Source organism: Alligator mississippiensis, chromosome 11 (genome assembly GCF_030867095.1).
Source record: "Alligator mississippiensis isolate rAllMis1 chromosome 11, rAllMis1, whole genome shotgun sequence".
Taxonomy (NCBI): domain Eukaryota; kingdom Metazoa; phylum Chordata; order Crocodylia; family Alligatoridae; genus Alligator; species Alligator mississippiensis.
The window spans coordinates 36,831,218-36,849,718 of record NC_081834.1 but is presented as its reverse complement, the minus strand read 5'-3'; the positions used below and the strand labels follow the sequence as shown (position 1 = coordinate 36,849,718).

Below are 18,501 nucleotides of genomic sequence, written 5' to 3'. Positions count from 1 at the left end.
TAGATACTGGGATCAAAGCCTTTAAAAAAAAAAAAATCTTTGAATTTCCAGTCACAAGAAAGGTCCTATTACATATTCCTTGCAACTATATTATAGAATTTTAAAGTGATTTTTTTTTTTTTAATCTCATGAGTTAATTCCCCAAAAATCAAACACAATAAAGTCAAACAAAACAGCATTAAGGACAAAAACATTCTATTGACATAAAAGTGATTGAAAGACATTAAGAAGGAATTCTGGGGAAATAACCAGAGATAAATAGTAACTGAAGTATGCTTGAACTTTACTGTTTTTTCCTACTGTTCTTAAGATGAACTACTTGAAAATTTTGAATTCATTTAAATTTCTTCATTGCTAAAAGAAAACCTTGGACTTGGGAATCAGAATTTAAAATAATCTATTTCAATTTGGATTTAAAACAACAAGAACTTTCATTAAACAGGCTGTTTCTATGAAAGAAAAGGACTAAAGAGGAAAATAATTATTTTTTCAGAAATGTATTTAGATTACAAGCACGCTGTAGTCTCCTTTGAAGATGCTTCTATGGGCTGTTTTTGTTTCTTTCTTTCGTTTGGAGGGTGGAGAAAGAGAGCTGTTCAGACACTGTTTCCAAGATGAACCATGGGGAAGGAGACTAGCAATAAGGAAGAAAAGAAAATGACCAGTCTAAATTCTTTATTTAGGCTAATCATAGATGAGGAACAGGCAAAAACTCGGAATAGAATGGCATCTTCTTTCATAAAGACAAACACCCATGCTAAGAAATCCGACAAGAAACCCTGTCTAAGGACTCTGGAAAAGGGCTAAGGGCAAGCACATGGCCTGCCATGCCTCACTGAAGTGTGGTCCCTTCATGGTTGCACAATAAGCGTTCATGAGTACTACATGTTGAACTTTGCATCAGCAGAATGAAGCGAGTTAAAAACAGCATAGGTGTAGGCCTTGGTGTTGGATGACCTTCTACTGGCTTCAGAGCAGGGAAACTAGGGGGCAGGGGACATGCTAAGGAGTGAATGAGTTGCTTTAAGATTAGGAGACTTACTTAACCTGCTACTTTTGAGGCATCCCAGCCACGTGGAGCTATGTTATGCTCTTCTACTTGATCTTCTGCACTGCTCTATCTTCTTGAGGCCACATACAGATGCTCCATTTCTACTGGGAGAACCACTGCTCTCCAAGGAGAAACCATAGCGTACTGACATTCCAGCTTTTTCTCACAAAATAAAAATGGCAGCTCTGGGAGAAAAATAACCTAACTCCAACCAGGTAGAAGTCACTCCCAGGAGAGATTTTCCCTAGGAGAATGAACTTTTTTATATTTTATTTGAAGCTTAATTCCTTTCAGGGACTAAGAGGAAAAGAGCTGCAGGAAAAGGCTCCCAGGCCTTCTGGAATGGGGGTCACCCCAGTTTGGAAAAGGCATGGGGGGCAGTTGCTCCCACCCCTTCTGTAGTGCAAGAGGGGAGGGTTGTCACCAGCTACTCCCAAACAGCTCCTTACACATAAAAGTCCCCAGCATGAGGAGTGGGTAGTGGGCTTACAGTGCTACTCAGTCTCCTTGGTCACTGCGCACCAGGAGTTCAGCAGAGGGAGCATTGCTCTAATCCCCTATCCACTTCTCACGCCAAAGTCCTTCAAAGTCAGAAGCAGGCAGGGGTCTTTCCCCTTCTGCTCCAGTCCCCCCCCACTCTGCAAGTAGGAAGACTGGAGCAGCCTACTCCTTCCCAAACCAGGACCACCCCAGCCTCAGGAAAACACAAAGGGATATGGGATTGTTCCATGCTGAATGCCCATTCCTAGTGGTGGACGTTTTCCACCACTAGAAATGAATGCTTGTACGTAGCTTAAGACTCAGCTGTGGAGCTGCCCAACATAAAAACTAAAATGTCCTAACAAAAAATTATATCTAGTTCATATATTTAAAAGGCTTTGATGGCAATTATTCATTTTATTTCAGGAAATACTCAGTTTAGTCTCTGCTGAAAGAGAGCTCTTGCCTACACAAGCTCCTAGATCAGTGGTCCTCGACCTTTTCAAAATTCAAGGCATTCCTGAACAGACTCAAGGCACCCTTGGAAAATGCCAAAAATAATACAGTAATTCTTCTGTTGCAAAGAACTCAGAGAAGTCATAATAGGAAATCATAGTGTTAAGACATTCTGAACTATCTGAAAATTCTGGGTTTATTTTGTGAATCATGTTTGCAAACCTAACAGTGTTAACATTGCATGGCACCCCACAGGACCCTTGAAAGGATCTCAAGGCACCCAAGTGCACCACAGCACCCTGATCGAGAAGTGAAGAATTCTGTGAGGCTTTCCAAGAAGACAGGAAACAGAAAGTAGAATCTGAACATGAAAGGAAAGCATGGATATTTCCATAGGAGAGGGAAGAATCTTTTTTTTTTTTTTTGAAGCAACTAAAAGGTAACCACAGTTGGTTGTTATGCTGTTTTATCCTTTTAAAGAGAAGAAAGAAACCTCCACTAAAGTATAAAACCTTCAATTTCCTGTTCAAGCTTGAGCGAGCACAGCATTACACATGAATAATACATGCCCTCATTCCTCCAATGGGAATTTTCACTGGTAAAGTGGTTTGAGAAAGATCTAGGGCATCAAGACAAACAAGTCTCTCTTACTACAAGGAAACATGCTTCAAAGCTTCAGGACCAGAAACAAAAGCAGATCACACTTTCATAAAAATGTCACTAAATTCTTTTTCACTGAATAGGAAGGCAAACATATCAGTCAGGTTTGTGGGCATCTGCGTCTATTTCTCCTCACTTTAATAAAAAGAATTAATATAAAACAATTTTAAAAACAAACTTAAAATGTATATTTTCCATGGTACAAAGATAAATATAATGAAGTACTGATTTTAAAGATAGAAACAATAGAATAAATATAGCATAGAATTTTTAAAAACTTAATTACTAAGAAATAAATCATCTAGTTGGTAAGATGTATACAAATAATATACATTTAATATATTCTTAGACTCCATAAATTACACTTTCACCCCCATTTTTTTTCTAGCCTATCAATTTCATTATGCAGCACCTACTGGCAAAATTCTTCATTTTCCCTCTTGGTTTTATTGGTGTCTAATTACATCCCCCCACACCCCTCCATTTCTACCTTGTAGCTACAGTTATTGCAGTTTCTTTAGACTCCAAACTGTTGGATTTCTGACCCCTCGTACTTAGAGACAGCGCCATAGAGCACAGTCTACATTTTCTTCAGTTTGTGTGCTGAAGTGAATAAAAATTGTTTTGAGTTCCCTCAAAACCAAATCATTTTGGTATTATTCCAAATTGAATAAAACCTTTCATTCAATCCAGAACAAATCATTTTGTTTTCAGGTATAGTAATAAAAAATAAATTAAATTTGGAAATATGGTTCTAAATTCAGAGGCACAGAACCATTCACATAACAGAAAAGATGGCAGTGCCATTAAACCCTTGAATTTGGGTCTCACATGTGGAAAGGCTCAAATCACTGGCCTAAACAGTGTTCTTGAATCATCTCTCCTGCTGAAGCTGTTCTACTTTGTTTAAATAAAATATTAATGGGGTTCAGCAGGAGGTGAATATAATTTGAAAGTAAGAGCATTCTCCTAGGACAGGGGGCACCATGGTTCCCATCACAGCTCCTATGAATTCTTTTTAAATACACATTGGAACAGTTTCAACAACAACAACAACAACAACAAAAACCAACTGCAAAACACCCCCCAGGCTAGCGCTTAGTCTAAATGGGAAATACATAAAAATGTATATATCTGGGAATAAATTACTGACAGACATTAACATGTTCAGTATTGCTATAAATTACATTAACAGTATTTTATCTAACCTCAACTACAGTTAGGACAATAAAATACCTTTAGCAAGGTCTGTCTGTTGCTTTCACGCTTCTTCTCTTCCTCTTTTCTTGCTGCGACAGATGCCACACGCCTTTCTTCTTCCTACATGAAGAAATAAAGACAAGTTTACTATGCAAAATGAAATTGACAGGCTGATATAGTTATAAAAACAGAACATACATCCTGTTCAAAAAACAAATATACTATATTTACTTGAATCCAAGATAAGTCCCCCCCCCCCCATTAACGGAGGGGGGAAGCCCCTCATCTTGGATTCAAGTACAAGGTGGTGGGGAAGTAGATGACCCCCCAGTAATTAGATTCTATACATGGAAAATGTATACATTTGTTATAATTTTCCATGTATAGTGTGTAATTATTGGTGAGGGGGTCATCTTAAATTTGTTCCCAGCGCTATTGCAGTGGGGAAAGCAGTGGCAAGGGGACAGGAGGTAGGAGAGGCAGTTGGGCAGCAAGTGGGGGGCAGGGGCAAGCAGCCTGATGCCCGCCTGTCCCCCACCCCACACACACACTTTGCCACCTGCAAAAGGCATCTTGGATTTGCATAAATGCAATATTTATCCAGCCTGGGGAAAGAAAGCACTGAAAACACAGGAGCATAGGCTTTAGCAGAGCATATTCAAACCAAAGGAGACCCGTTTTCTTATGTTTAGCTGGCTAGACTGAAGTGAAGGCATGGCAAGTGTTATCCAAGCTAACTTGGGGACTTTCTTACTAAGGCTGCCACTGCTCCCCTTCTGATTACATTCTATATATTTCTTATAATGGCCAGATTATTAATCAGTGGTTCCCTTGTATTTGTTTGAAGAATTAAGGTTAGAGAGAGAGAAAACAGTATTTAGTCAGTGTTTTATTTTTAAAAAGCATTCTCATTGTTAAAGTACAGAAATATTTGCATTCAATATTACTTACTTACTAAAAGGAAATAATTTAAACTAGTGGGTAGGACAATGGCCCAGAATTCAGAAGATATGATGATTTCTATTCCTGGCCTGCCACTACTTTGTCACTTGACCTTTGGCAAATTTCTTCCCTCCCTGTGTCTCAATTTCTTTATCAGTTAAATAGGAACAATGTTGTTGTTTTTATTTTAGTGATGTTTTTAAAGAGTTCTGAGCTCTACAGGTAGAAGGCATTGCATAATCAGACATTATCATCATTTGAATAGTTTACATTTTAAATAAAACAAAACTATTATAAAACTTTCAACCCACTCTATCAGTTAAAGTAAAGTAATACAACTGATAACAACCATGTTTTGGAGAACTCCCAATGGATCTCCAAGATTCAAGCAAGATTAGACTTCAACAATAGCATTACTAGGACCCAGTTATGAGGCGACTGCCCCAGTTGCTGACTGTGGGGTGGAGGAGAGGTTTGGAAAAAAAATGGCTACTGCCACACAATGGCAAATCAGAGCCTCACAGCAACCAGAAGCTGCCCTGCATGTGGCAGCTGCTCCAGGTGCACAACCACGTTGTTATTTATGTCTCAGGACTTCATCTTCCTGATTTTTTTTTTAGGTTAAAATGAAAACCAAAACCACACACGTAACTAAAACAAAATAAATCTTTCACATTTTTTGATACCACAACGAAATAAAAAAAAGGGAGAAACTCAGGTCTTAAACCTTTGCGTGTATTTTTAAGCCCGATAATAGCAAAAGAAACACTATTTCCATTACCTACTGTTCTAAGCATTTTTTCTCCCTACTCACCCATGATTCTTTCCAGCAAAGAATTTTAGCAACACATAACATCCCCTAATTTTACCAGCTGCAACTGCTTCAATGAATGTCTTTTAGTGCTAATTTTTAGTATGGATTTTCATCTCTGTGACCAAATAAGTCAAATTAAAAATGAAGAGGAGGTTGGGGTTTGTTTTTCCTTAGACTTCAGGCTACAGCATCAAGCAGAAATAATTTCAGAGTAAAGGGGAAATTCAGACTGCTATCCCAACAATTTTATGCTGTTCTTAACTGAATGCACAGCATATATGCAGCTCACAGCATAATGTGCAGGCCCTTACAATGCAAATTTTTCCATCGTCCTTAATGGGACTGTGATTACTTTAGGTCCTCACCAAATTAAGTTTTGGTAAAAAAAATCCTCAAGAGCACAAGCCTAGAAAATAAAATGTCTGATGACTTCCTCCTCAACAAATACTGGCTCAAATATAATATATTTTATTTGTGGACCAATTGAAGGTTGTCAGTTATTAATAGATCTTCGTTTTGCCTTTGACATATTAAGTTTGAGAAAAGAATACTAATTTTTCCCTTTATCAACTGTTCTATTGCCTTATCTACTATGTTTCTCCTTCTTTTTGGTATTAAGATAACAATTGTCAATATTTAAATATTAAATTTTCTTGTATAGTTTTATAAAGTTCATGCCAGCTATCATTAAAAATACTAAAGTACAAAACACAAAACTGATATTAAAAAGAAAAACGAGGGGCAGAAATAAGCATTTCCTTGGCTGAAAATAATCAAGATGATAAATTACCATATCTGCTATTTTTAAAACATTTAAAATTTTTGAAGATCTTGTAGTATATGGTAAGTATTCTTCTTATACAGCATTTATGTCATTTCATTATGTTTCAATATTACAACTAAAACATTTAAGTACTTCTTGTAGACAACTAATTTTGCACTTATATTTTTATTACAAAAGACCAATGAGTGAGGCTGTGATAGCAAACTCATGTTAGAGTCAGAAACCAAGATTTATATTAATCATTATAAACTGCTGTGTGCCTCCTGTTGTTTCAGTTATTTAACCACTTCACTCAGTAATAGAAACCAATAGGAGACAGCAAAGGGTCTTTTCTGTAAAATATTAACTGCATTAGCATGCATTAGCTATTTGTCAGACAACATTATCACTTAACAACGAAGAAAACAGATATTTGTTCCTAAATAAAAGCATACAGTCAAGGATTTTTAAGTTTCTTGTCACAACAATCTTATATAGCAGCATAGCCATATTTGGTTAAATGTGCCCTGTTTACAAAAGTCCACAAGTTCTCATAGCACAGTATTTTTAGAACACATTTTCCAAGTAACAAAGAAATGTTCACTATGAACAGTTTCTCCAACACATATTTTGGAAAAAACTTCTTTAAAACTTCATATACCTCTTGAATGTTTATATAATGCTAACTTCTAAAGACAAAGGATTTTTCTTCTCCCCCAAAATAGAAAGCTCTGGTTTAAAATAGTAGATGTTTCCCTTTTCACTTTTAAGAAACTTACGGATTTAAAAAAAAACCTGTGTGGCCTCAAATGGAAAATAAAACACCTCTCGCAAAAAAAAAAATCTCAAAGAAAATCTTGATATATTAATTGCTGGCACATGGATGGAATTTTAATGTAAAATGCAAGAAACAAAACAGAAACGGGATGTACTCTGTGTAACCATTAAACTTCTGTACTTGTAGAAAGTTATTTCTACAGTATACGAGGATAACTGAGGCAGGTGTAGTATACTTTAAAATATGTTTGCATAGCAAAGGCTATTTTGCAAGATGATTCATGCATTGAATTTCACATAATTCAACAAATAAACTTAGAAATTATCTCTCTGTGCTTTTGATTATCTGTAATCAAAGACAGATTATGCCTGATTGAGCATGGGGCTCTAAGCAAAGGCCCTGGCCTGGCAACTCTGGATTCATATTGATGAGCTCCTCTATTGTCCAGCCTTACCCTACAAACCTCCTGTGGGGAAAAAAAAAAGGTTTTCTTTTTTTCATTTTTTTTAAACTGTCCTACCAGGTTTTTATAGTCTGGAACCTCTTCTTAGCCTTCTTAGGCCCCTCAAGAATTAAGGTTTTAAGCTCAACTTTGCATCAGCTTACCTTGCTTCCTATGTACTTAATGTTCAAGAGACCAACAAAGAAAGCAGGGAAGAGGGAAAGCTTCATAAACGCCATCACACATCTCCAAACAAAACAGTATCATGCATGTATGCCACATGCCCCCAGAGGCTGGGAGGCAGCAGGGCAAGCTCCCACAGGCAGCAGCAGCGCTGTCAGTGGTGGAAGCGTGGCGGCAGCAAGCAGGGAGCAGCCCCCAGGCGCCGCAGCACTGTCGGCGGGTGGCGGGGGGGTGCGCCAACCAACAGTCGGCAACTACCCGCAGATGCCACCGGCAGCAGCTCATATTTCACTGCTCATGGAAAAGCCCCCGCAAATTCCATAGTCCAAAGAAATCTGCTGCCGTTTCAGCAGTGGCTGTGACATGGTTACAGCTTGAGTTTTGGTGGGAGCAGGAAGAGGGCGAGTGATGCTGAGAACAGTACTTTACTCCTCCTGCATACACCCAAGAGCATCCAGCAGTAGTGAGCCTATGCTACATGACAGAAGATGCTGGAAAAATCTTTTTTCTTCATTCCACCTTCCCAAAACAGGGAGAAAATATGGTATATTGATTAGCTATAAAAAAATACAGCACTCCTGTGGCAATTTGAAGAATATGATGAACCAGAAACTGTAAACAGCCACAATGTCCATCACAAGACAGTAGTTCCTTTAATTATGGATTGGCTCACCACAGAATAAGGAAGACATCTTCCAATAATTCTCTTTTGAGGAAACTGAAAGCACTGAACTGCCTGGAATCAGAAAAATCTTGTTGCCTGACACTATTTTACCAATAATGCTACACTTTGTAGCTCTTTCACAATTGCTATAATTGTCACAGAGAATAAGAAAACTGGTCTCAGGGCAACATGCAGCATAATCCACCACAACCAGGTATACTTATGCATTCTTGCACTCTTTTCCAATGGCCCGCATTATATCCACCCTCACCTGTTCAAAGTGTACTTTACAACGTACAGAACATAACTGGCAAGGCAATACTAAGGAAAAGTACTGCCAGCACCTCCCGATTACTATATGTTCTCATATACAACATATACCTTTTCCCTAAAAATCAGCCCCTCGTCCCAAAAAATTGGAGTATTTTAGGAGGGGAAACTTTACTTTGTTAGAAAAGGCACAAACCTAGAGATACTGTACATGCCATACACGTGGCAAGATGGTTGCAATTTGCATCTGCTCAGCAAACTGAAGGGACAGTCTCATGTTAATAACTATGGTTGTGAGATGGTTAACTAAGCACTGTAGCTAGTGCCGGAAGCATCAAGTGAGCTATTGGCTTAGTATCCTGACAAGGTCTGTGTGGAAGCTTTGCCGTGTACTCCTAAAGTAAAACTGCTCTCTCTTTTACACTGGACTGGATAGTCACCTTGAACTTGCCCATGATGACTCAGATGGAAAAGAAAGGAACCAAAGATGAATACCGCCCTATGAAAGGCAGCTGACGTTAGTTCTGTAACTTTGAAGGCTGGCTCCATTTCCCAGGGCTCCACCATCCACATACCCTGCCCTCGCCACACTTGATGTCATGATTTTACACATGTGGGAGTCTCAGCCCCTAGGCTGCCTTGATCAGCCTCTAGGTGACTGGTTTCTTGTTCCTGATAACTTGCCCCGTTCTTCCCTGCATGGGTCCCAACTCAACTGTCCCGTAAGTTCTCTGCCCATATCCTTCAGGGCAGTCACAGGAAGCCAATGCCTCAAACTCACACAAACTCTCAGTCCTGTCTCTCCTGTCCTCCAGGTCCCTAGAGTGGCTGCCCACATCCACCAGACTTGGACTCATCGGCTTAGATGTTGCAATCGCTGCGTCTCCCTGCCTCCGCAGGTAAGTCATCTTTGGGACTCTCTCCCCCAAGTCCCCTTGGTCAGTCCCTTGTCACCATCTCCCCGCATCCCCCCGGGTTTCTTCCTGGGTATTTCTCTCCCCAGCCAATGCCAACTGCCTGCTCAGCTCCCCTTTCAATTCCCCACACCGATCAGCTATGAGGCCAACCACAGCACCTTATTTGCTGCCTAGCCAGTTCTCCCAGCTGATCGAGCTAATTACCATCCAGGGCTCTTGGCGCGGCTTTTCCCTGGGCCAGGCTCATTGGTGTGGCAAGTATTCCTTTGTTCTTTGTATTTTCGGCATCGCATAACAGGGTGGACTTGTCACCCACTCACAGTCTGTGATGTGGAAACAACACTATATTTACAACAACTTATATAAAGAACTACTTCCAGTGAGGAAATAACAGTCTTGCTACTGCCCTCTGCAGGAGTCCAGGACCTAACCTTGTGTGATATAGAGCAAGTTCTTCTGAAAACACAGAGCATCCAAGAAGTGCAGCATCCCAGGAAACAGTCTAGCATATCAGGAAATTCCTGATGCTACACTTCCTAGACACTATGTTTGCAGGAGGACTTACTCCATGTCACACAGTTGGCCATGACTCAACAAACTTTCGTTCAAATGCTCAACCATTTTTAAGCACAGGGACACTGATACACAAGATGCAGGAGGGTGCTGGAGTGCAACAATTGCCACGCTCCAGCAGACTCAATTAATCGAGTTTGCTCCAACAGGCTAGAATTCTAGCATGTCAGAGCAGCCTCCATGCTCATGTATAGGTGCCTACATTCTGCTTTCCAAAAACAAGATGCGTGTTTTATTTGAGCAAGTATCATGTGAAAGAAAGTACAGCATTACATCCCACAGGAAGTGATGGTTTCTATAAAACTTGAATCACCCCAAGCCTCTCTTATCTTCAAGCATATCTAGGCAGAGAGAGTGGATCCTGGAATTTAAGTCTTGTTGGTGGCAATTTTCTATACATTGACCCAAGGGCGTCAGTGTCTGTACTTTGAAAATACAGCATAATAATCTCAAACAACCACAGTCGCAGGGACAGACCCCTATGCAAAACATGCAAATGACTGGAAACAGTACAATGCAACTGGTAGGTCTTCTCGTTCCTCTACGGATAGATACAAGCGTAACCAAACCACTATAATTCTCATGCTGTTTATTTCAGGGTTAAAAATTTAAAGTGATGAAGTTCATTTGCTACAGGACCAGATAGATATAACAGGTGAAGCATAACAGCTGATACATGATGCCAAGCAGCTACTGACTCTCCCTTTTTAAAAGCAGTGAAGTTACCTCTATTTGCCAGAGATTGCATTTTAAAGTACTTTGTTAACTTATATAGAAAGATAACGTATGTAGAAATATATTTTTCCAATCTCTAAGTAGCAAGAGATTTCTGAATTAAAAAGGAGAAAGAAGTCTTTAATGAAGGAATGAAACTGAACTAACAGAAATCACATGTAGCAACATACCATCAATTGGACATGTTATTGATTAGAGTGAAGCTGTTCAACATTATGCTCCTATACAGGGGTAGGCAACCCCTGGCACGCATGCCAGAGTATACAAAGGTATTTTTGTTTGGCATGCATCCTTCAGGGTGGACAGCAGAGAAGTGGCTGGGGCTGCACTGCCAAAACAAGGATCAGATACCTAAGCTCCCCTGCCACCTGCCTCTGGCATGCCAGCATCTTATAGAAGTTGAGGTTGTGCGTGTTTCTGGCACTCTGCCCAAAAACATTGCTGACCCCTACTTTTATAAAATGAAAACATATTAAAGTTCCTAACTTTTATAAAGACACTTATAGAAAGTAAACTTTTTGATAAAGATCAAAAAACAATTTTTAATTACTTTTTATGGAAATCAGCACATTCAAGTCCCAAACGTTTAAACATTTCTTGGTTAGTCTTATAGAGCACATACAACCAATATGCTCCATTAATCCTGCAAAGCAAATAAGCATTGGTTCAAACAGACCTGCTCGTAAAAATTCTGTAGTCACCCTTACAGAATCTGTAGCTCCTTACAACAAACATAATTTATATGCATCATCTTGCCAAAATGTGCAGCCAGGGGGACCCCGATATATGCAGAGATCTCAGCATGCCCTGCAGGTGCCCATTTCCCAAAGTTCTCATAGCTCGCTAAGCACAGAGGAAAGCACTGATTGGCAGGCGACCCAGGGAACCACACTCACCAGAAACTCCTCCCCCTTCTGCCCACCTCATGCTGCCAGTACAGAGCATCACAGCGCACCCCTTCAGTTTCCACTGCCAAAAAGACTCATCTACTTCACTTCCAGCCCACAATGGATCCCTGCCATCTGCATGCCCTGTGGCTTCCAAACCAATGCTTCTATTGTAAACTTTGTTTTGGAAAGTTATAAGAAAACTATAGAAGATAACCATAAATCGTGAGTTGACTCGTTTTCAATTACATGGAAAGACAAACAAAGTAGGTCTATAGTTAAGGTTTTGATTATTGTTATTTCCAAATTATGACAAACTAAGAGAACTAGTTAGTAAAGTCATATGAAAAGAGTAGTTCAGGGAAATGAATGCAGAAAAGACCTGGAACTGTTTAAGTCCATGGCAGCAGCTCCAGTGCATGCTGTATGCCTACAGCAGAGTTAAAGCCTATTACCACTTCTTCAGAGAGTTTATTCAGCTCTTGTGCAGACTGTTGCACAGTGCCACGTACAGCCAGATGGATGCAACTGAGACCCTGGCCAAGCAGTCTGTAGTTTGCCAACCAATTTGATGTGGGCAGGTCCACAGTGGGAGAGGCAGTACAGGAAGACTATGTAAGTACTGGCACCGTGATTCACCTGCTTCATCAATCTGCAGAAGGTCAGCAATAGGGGGGAGGGTTCAGATGCTGGCTCCATTTAAGGTGGGAGGAGGGCTGCAGAGACTTCCCTTCATTTGAGCCATTGCCTTTATGAAAATTATAGCAGCTAGTCGCTGCATAAAACACAGCTAGACTTCCAGGCTGTCCTACCACCCCACAGAGCTCTGACATGGCCTCTGCTTCAGGAGAGGCCCCGAGGAGTTTCCCTTTCATCCCAGCCATGGCCTTTATGAATTACAAAAGATAGACTCTGCCCCAAGCACACATGGACCTCCTAGCCAAGCTACTGCCCCATAGGGCTCATATGTTGCTTTCACTTCAGAAGAAGTACTGAAGAGTTTCCCTTTGACCCCAACCATTGCATTTGCCACTTGTAAAAGGAAAGACGTAAACACCCTTGAGTCACGATGGGGCGGCAGGAGAGGGATAGCCTCCTGGGATGCCAGAGGACCAAGGCAGACCGTCTGGTGCTTTGTGTCACTGGACAGCTGTCACATGTAGTGCTGCCAAGTTACTTTTGGAAAGAGTTAATGTTTCTTTATAGAACCATGGGGGGGTGGTTTCCCCACAAAAAACTGCTAGAATAGCTGTATGTTTGCTTTTTGTGGCAATGCAAGGGCATATTTAAATCGCTAGACATGTAATGTCTGTCCATTGTCAGAGACTTCATTATATTACATTCATGAAGGCAATACTGTTTTTTTCTGATCCAATGTTGTGTATGTTTATGATGCTCCCATGATCTTGCCAACTTGTTTTGGTCATATAGTAATATGATAAAGGAACTGATGATATAAACATCAATTGTACTTCCAATTCCTCCTACTCATAAAACCAGGACTTGAGTTTGACCAGAGTCAGATATCCAGTTCAAAAGGTTTCTTAACATAAATATCAAAAAGAACCTGGCAGATCTCTTAGCCTGAGACTCTGCAAAAAAGGATGAGGAACCACAGATGACTATTTAAATTACAATTTAAGGGCTGTAATACTAATATAGTATGCAGTTGCCTTTTTACAAGAAGATATTCAAGATACAATGCCAAAATAACAACTCAACAGAATATTAAAAAATGTGATTTGTTGTCCAAAGCTAATTGGGTTAAGACTACAAACATAATTGCCTTCAACACAAAACACCTTACTTGATTACAAACAGAATCAGCAAAATTTTGAGTTGCCACTATTAATTACAAGGTGAGGCAAAAATCACTCGTACAAAGATATCCAGATACCCAACAACTTAACCATTTTAACCACATTCACTATCCAAATGAAGATTCTGGACAGGACATGACCTGAACTGGTTCCCAGATAGAACTGGATGGAGTTGACAGGTATCTAATGCAGAACTTTCCCACTGCATTTTAAAAATTAGAAGATGAGTTGGATATTTGTTAAATTGTGTGTTTCATAAATTTGATAAGTGCAGAAACAACTTAAAGTTTCTTGGTAGAACTGTGACTCTAAAATGTCTTGACTTACAGACCTGTATACATGTTCAACAAAAAACCTCTTAGGAATACTATGTTTTGAAAAAACTCCTTAAACTCTGAACATTGGGAAATTTAGGGTTACCATTCTATAAACTATTTACCATATTTACTTGTGTAAGATGGCCCTGAATTTAAGACAACCCCCATTATTAAACTGTAGACATGACAATTTATAAATTTGTTAATTTTCCAAGGCTAGAATCTATTTTTTGGAGGGTCTTCTTAAATTCATCCCTCCTGCCACTGCCACAGGGGAAGTAGTGGCAGAGGAAATGGTGGTTGGAGGGGGGAGGGGGGAAAGGGTCAGGCAGCCTGCCCCACACCTCTTGTCTCCCTCTTGCCACTTTCCCCCGGTTTCTCCCTCTCTACTATCCACCCCTTCCTACCACTTGTTCCCCTCTTGTGCCTGTCACTCCTTACCTTTGGAGATGCTCTTGTTCCATCTCCTCTGGGGGCATGGATCACCTAGCTGGGCCAGGCAATAGTGGCAGCTCCAGCTTCAGCCCAGTCAGGTTCAGGGCCCAAACCCATAGCAGCTCTTTGCTGCTCCACATGCACAGAGTAGGGAAGAGTGCAGTGAAGGGGCATCCCTTTCCCCATGCTCCCCCTGCACCTGATGCCCCTTCTCCACACACCTCTTGCTCTGCACTCCATTTCCCCTCCACCATTCCCCCATACACCCCTTGCTCTGTTCATCCCTTCCTCATGTCCCTCTGTGGGCCATACGCCCCTTCCCCATGCTCCCCTTGCTTCACGTGTTCCTTCCCCGGCAATCCTTCTGCTGCCCTTTTCCCCCATGCTTCCTCCACACCATGCCTAGAGTGTGCTTCCCCACACCCTCCCATGCACCCCCTACCTGCCACATTAGCCACCCTGGCCCCATCGGGAGCTTCCAGCTGTTTGCCTGACCTGTACTCAATTCTATGACAAAAGGTTCTTTTCCCCATGTTGAATGGGGAACAAACTTGTCTTGACAAAAGAATCTTATGCTAGGTAAAACTATCATACAGATAAGAGAATATGTTTAATTCCCATTTATTAAAGAAGAGAGGCATCTCAAAAGATCTACACAAGATTGCAGGTCACAAGAGGCTCCCACTGTAAATAAATGAGAAGCATCAAAATCCATCTAATTTTCTTGTACAAAACACATGCCATTTAATTCACAATACTGTACTTTCTTTGACAAAGTTTTGTTGAAAGAATCTCAGTCCACTGAGAGCATGTACATAATTTACAAGACCATTTTAATCTATACATTCACTACACACTTGTTTACAAATTTCAAACAGGAAAACAGAAATAGGGTGACAAGCAACCTCTCATTTCAACAAGCCCTGATAATACATGGGGTTCAGAAGTTTTAAAAACTAGTGAGAGTTTCTAAAAAGGGAGCTGAATATTTTCCAAGTGCAGTACTTCAAAACAAATACATGGTATGCTGAATTTGGAAAGTAAAAACTTTGTCATTTTAAATAAGCTCAACAAAGTAGGTGGAGCTTGAAGAAACATCTATAGAGCAAGGGGTTGAGCGTCACCTTTGCTTCAAAGCTGGGATAAAAAAAGAGTTTCACAGTTCTAAGGGTAAAATACAGTCTTGTATAAAGGGCATATACAAAACAGGCTCTGTGCTGATCCACTGGATGGTAACGAATGACACGTTAAAATCAGGAAAACTTCCAGTATACAACAGAGAAAATATTTATTCCATGATTATAACAAATGACAAAAATAGCATGCAATTCTCTCATGCATTTCAGTAAATATTCTTTATGGCCAAGACAAAAAAAAATGGGGGGGGGTGTAAAAACACTTTAATACATAATTTTATAATGAATTCTAAATGCAAGATTTTTTGCCCCTTCTCTTTCCAGCTCCAACTGCTTGGGCTGTCTCTGACCTCATTTTTTATCATCTTAAAACTCCCTATAAAATAGCTGCTCTTTCATTATTCTTACTGTTGCTTTCTTTTATGGATTTGATGTCTCCTCTTTGCTTTCTAGCCCAATATTTTATTCTCCCAGACATATAAGGCACGACACAAAAGAGGTAGCTTAACTAGGTCATAACTTTGATTCATCTGGGGAACTTCCAGTAATAAGTCATACAAAGCAAATCATCTTCTATTCTTTCAAGAGGGCTCCTGATAGTCCCTCCATTCTCCACATTTGGTCCTATCCCATTAAACCTGACATCCTATCCTACCTATTAGATCCCTAAGCTGCTGTGAAGAAAGGAAAAACACCACAACCCACCCTTGCCAGCCTGGCAGTGAGGGGAAATTCCGTTCGGTTCCAATACAGACAATACACACAACAGCACAATACACACAACAGATTCTGAAGCCCAGCTCCACACTAATCTCAGAAGTGGAAGGGTAGTTGTCAAGGAGGCAAAGGTGTTCATACCATGGGAAAAGGGTTATATACCCTCCCTCTGTTGCCTAGAATCCAATAGCCTGCCTCTAAAATCAGCAGTTCTCAACCTTTTCAGACTCAAAGCACCCCTCAAAAAGTGCTAGTTCTTAGTTTTCACTTCCTTTTTGACTACAGAAAAGAAGAGCAATTTTCTGTTGCCAAGAACTAAGAAATACTGCAGTAGGTCAGAATGTGTTTAGCATTATGAATTTCTATTTGAAATCTCTGGCATGGTAACCTATGACACCCTTGAAAGGATCTCAAGGACCCCCCCCCAACCAGGTGCCATGTCACCCTCGTTGAGAGTCACTGCTCTAAACGTTTGCCTCACTACATCCCAACCACCCACCTCTCATAGTTAAGAAGTTGTTCTTGTAAAAAGGGGGAAAGGGATAAGCCCACTTAGAAGGGCAACACTCCCTGCCCTCATGGGCTCAGAAAATGTACTTTTTCACCTAGGAACAGCAATGGCAATTCCTTACTTTTACTTGTTTATTCCATATTGTATTCCTGTGTGCTTTTGCCACCTTCCCTGAATACTTTGTATTAGTCCTCATGCAAACACCAAAAGTGACTGTGTCAGTGCTTCTAAGGGCCATGTCGCAAGAAGAGGCCCTTGTACATGTGACAGGGGTTTAGTCCTCCAGGGTTGCATTCTATGCCCCCTAAATTGAAACAGTGGATTTTGTATTTCCATCACCGTTTACATGTAATCATTCTTAAATCTTAAGAAATGCTCACTGAGCTATTCACAGTAAATTACTGCAGGGAGTGCTGCATAACAATCCACCCCACTGATCTCTATAACAGCCCTGCTCTTTACATTTTAATTCCTACATGCCTCAGGTTCCTGTAACTGCCCCCTGCCCCTAAAAAGTTGGGGTGTGCAATGACCCCAGAAACCCATGATCTGCCCAGGGCTGCAGATAATAGCGCTTAGTGGAACAATGAATAGACCTGCCATGAAGTATCACCCCAGCAAACACCCCCAACCTAGTAGAAGCCAAAAAAGAAATGTGGGTGTGAGGTCCCCACGCTCTTTTTGAATCGGTGCCATTAGCACATCAAGTGCTATGCCAGACATTGAGGTGCCAGAACCACCAATTAATATCAGTCACAAACGTCCGAAATCTCCCTACACTCACTTTTCCATGACACATGCTCAGCAGAAAAAAGGCAGGTGCTGAGCAGAATACTGAATGGACAAACCCCAATTCCACACACCCCCACCCTCCAACCACAAAGACTCACAAGTACACATTGGAGTGATTGATTGGTGGGACAATGTTGCCGAGGGGAGGGGCGTGTGCTTGAAGGGCCCGCTGCAGTCCCTTCAAGCTGGATCACAAGTTTCCAGGCAAAGAACTGTGGGTGTCCGGCAGTGGGCCATTAACCATTATCCTTCTGGACGATGGGGGACCTGGGGACAATTTGGGGCAGGCTATGGATGTGACAAGTGTTCTGTTAGGAAAAGTCCCATGAGCAGATTTCCGTGAGCGCACACAGAATCCCCACATCAGGATGAGGATTCATTTATGACAACACAAACTCACTTAATTGCCAAAAACATGCATACGTGTAAAGTGTGACACAATTAAGCCACACAAAAGGGCAATTTTCATCACATGTACATGTGCCCAGGATGTGTTAACTGCACTTAAAATGCACATTCAACCAGTAAAATGTGCGCTAAGTGTGATCATATCATAGCAAAGTTAGGATTTTTCACAGGAGGAATATCTGCAGCTCATATTAAGTAACATGAGTACCATTAAGTCAGCTATTGTTCAACTACTCCATAGAGATAAAACAAGTTCAAAACTCAATATGGTACCAAGGCCCAGATCAACTGATTCCTGGTCTCAGCCCTGGCACTGCACCAGAATTGGTTCAAGACTGCCAGCAGCAGAGACCTGTCTTGCCCCCTGGATGTAGCAGCAGGTGCAGATGCAGGGACCCCGTCCCAGATTCAGCTCCTCATCCTTCTCTCCACCCACCTCCTGAAGCAGAGACTCAGCTCACATCAGTGTGTCAAAGGCAGGTACTCCTGTGTTGGACATATGGTGAGGAGGGTGCAGGCTCCAAGCATGCGGGTTACATATCCTCAGAGG

At 40.9% G+C, this 18,501-nt stretch overlaps 1 protein-coding gene across 7 annotated transcripts in view; it reads right to left on the bottom strand.

Moving 5' to 3' along the window:
• LRRC49 (leucine rich repeat containing 49) overlaps positions 1-18,501 on the bottom strand; it is a 138,346-nt gene that overhangs the window by 51,475 nt on the left and 68,370 nt on the right. For all 7 annotated transcript variants that reach the window (XR_002087059.2, XM_019477609.2, XM_006268804.4 and 4 more), the window contains one exon: positions 3,884-3,967. Coding sequence is in view for 6 of the 7 variants with exons in the window: in XM_019477609.2 (XP_019333154.1) it covers positions 3,884-3,967 (84 nt within the window). In the remaining variant the exon portion in view is untranslated. The remainder of the gene's footprint in view (positions 1-3,883; positions 3,968-18,501) is intronic.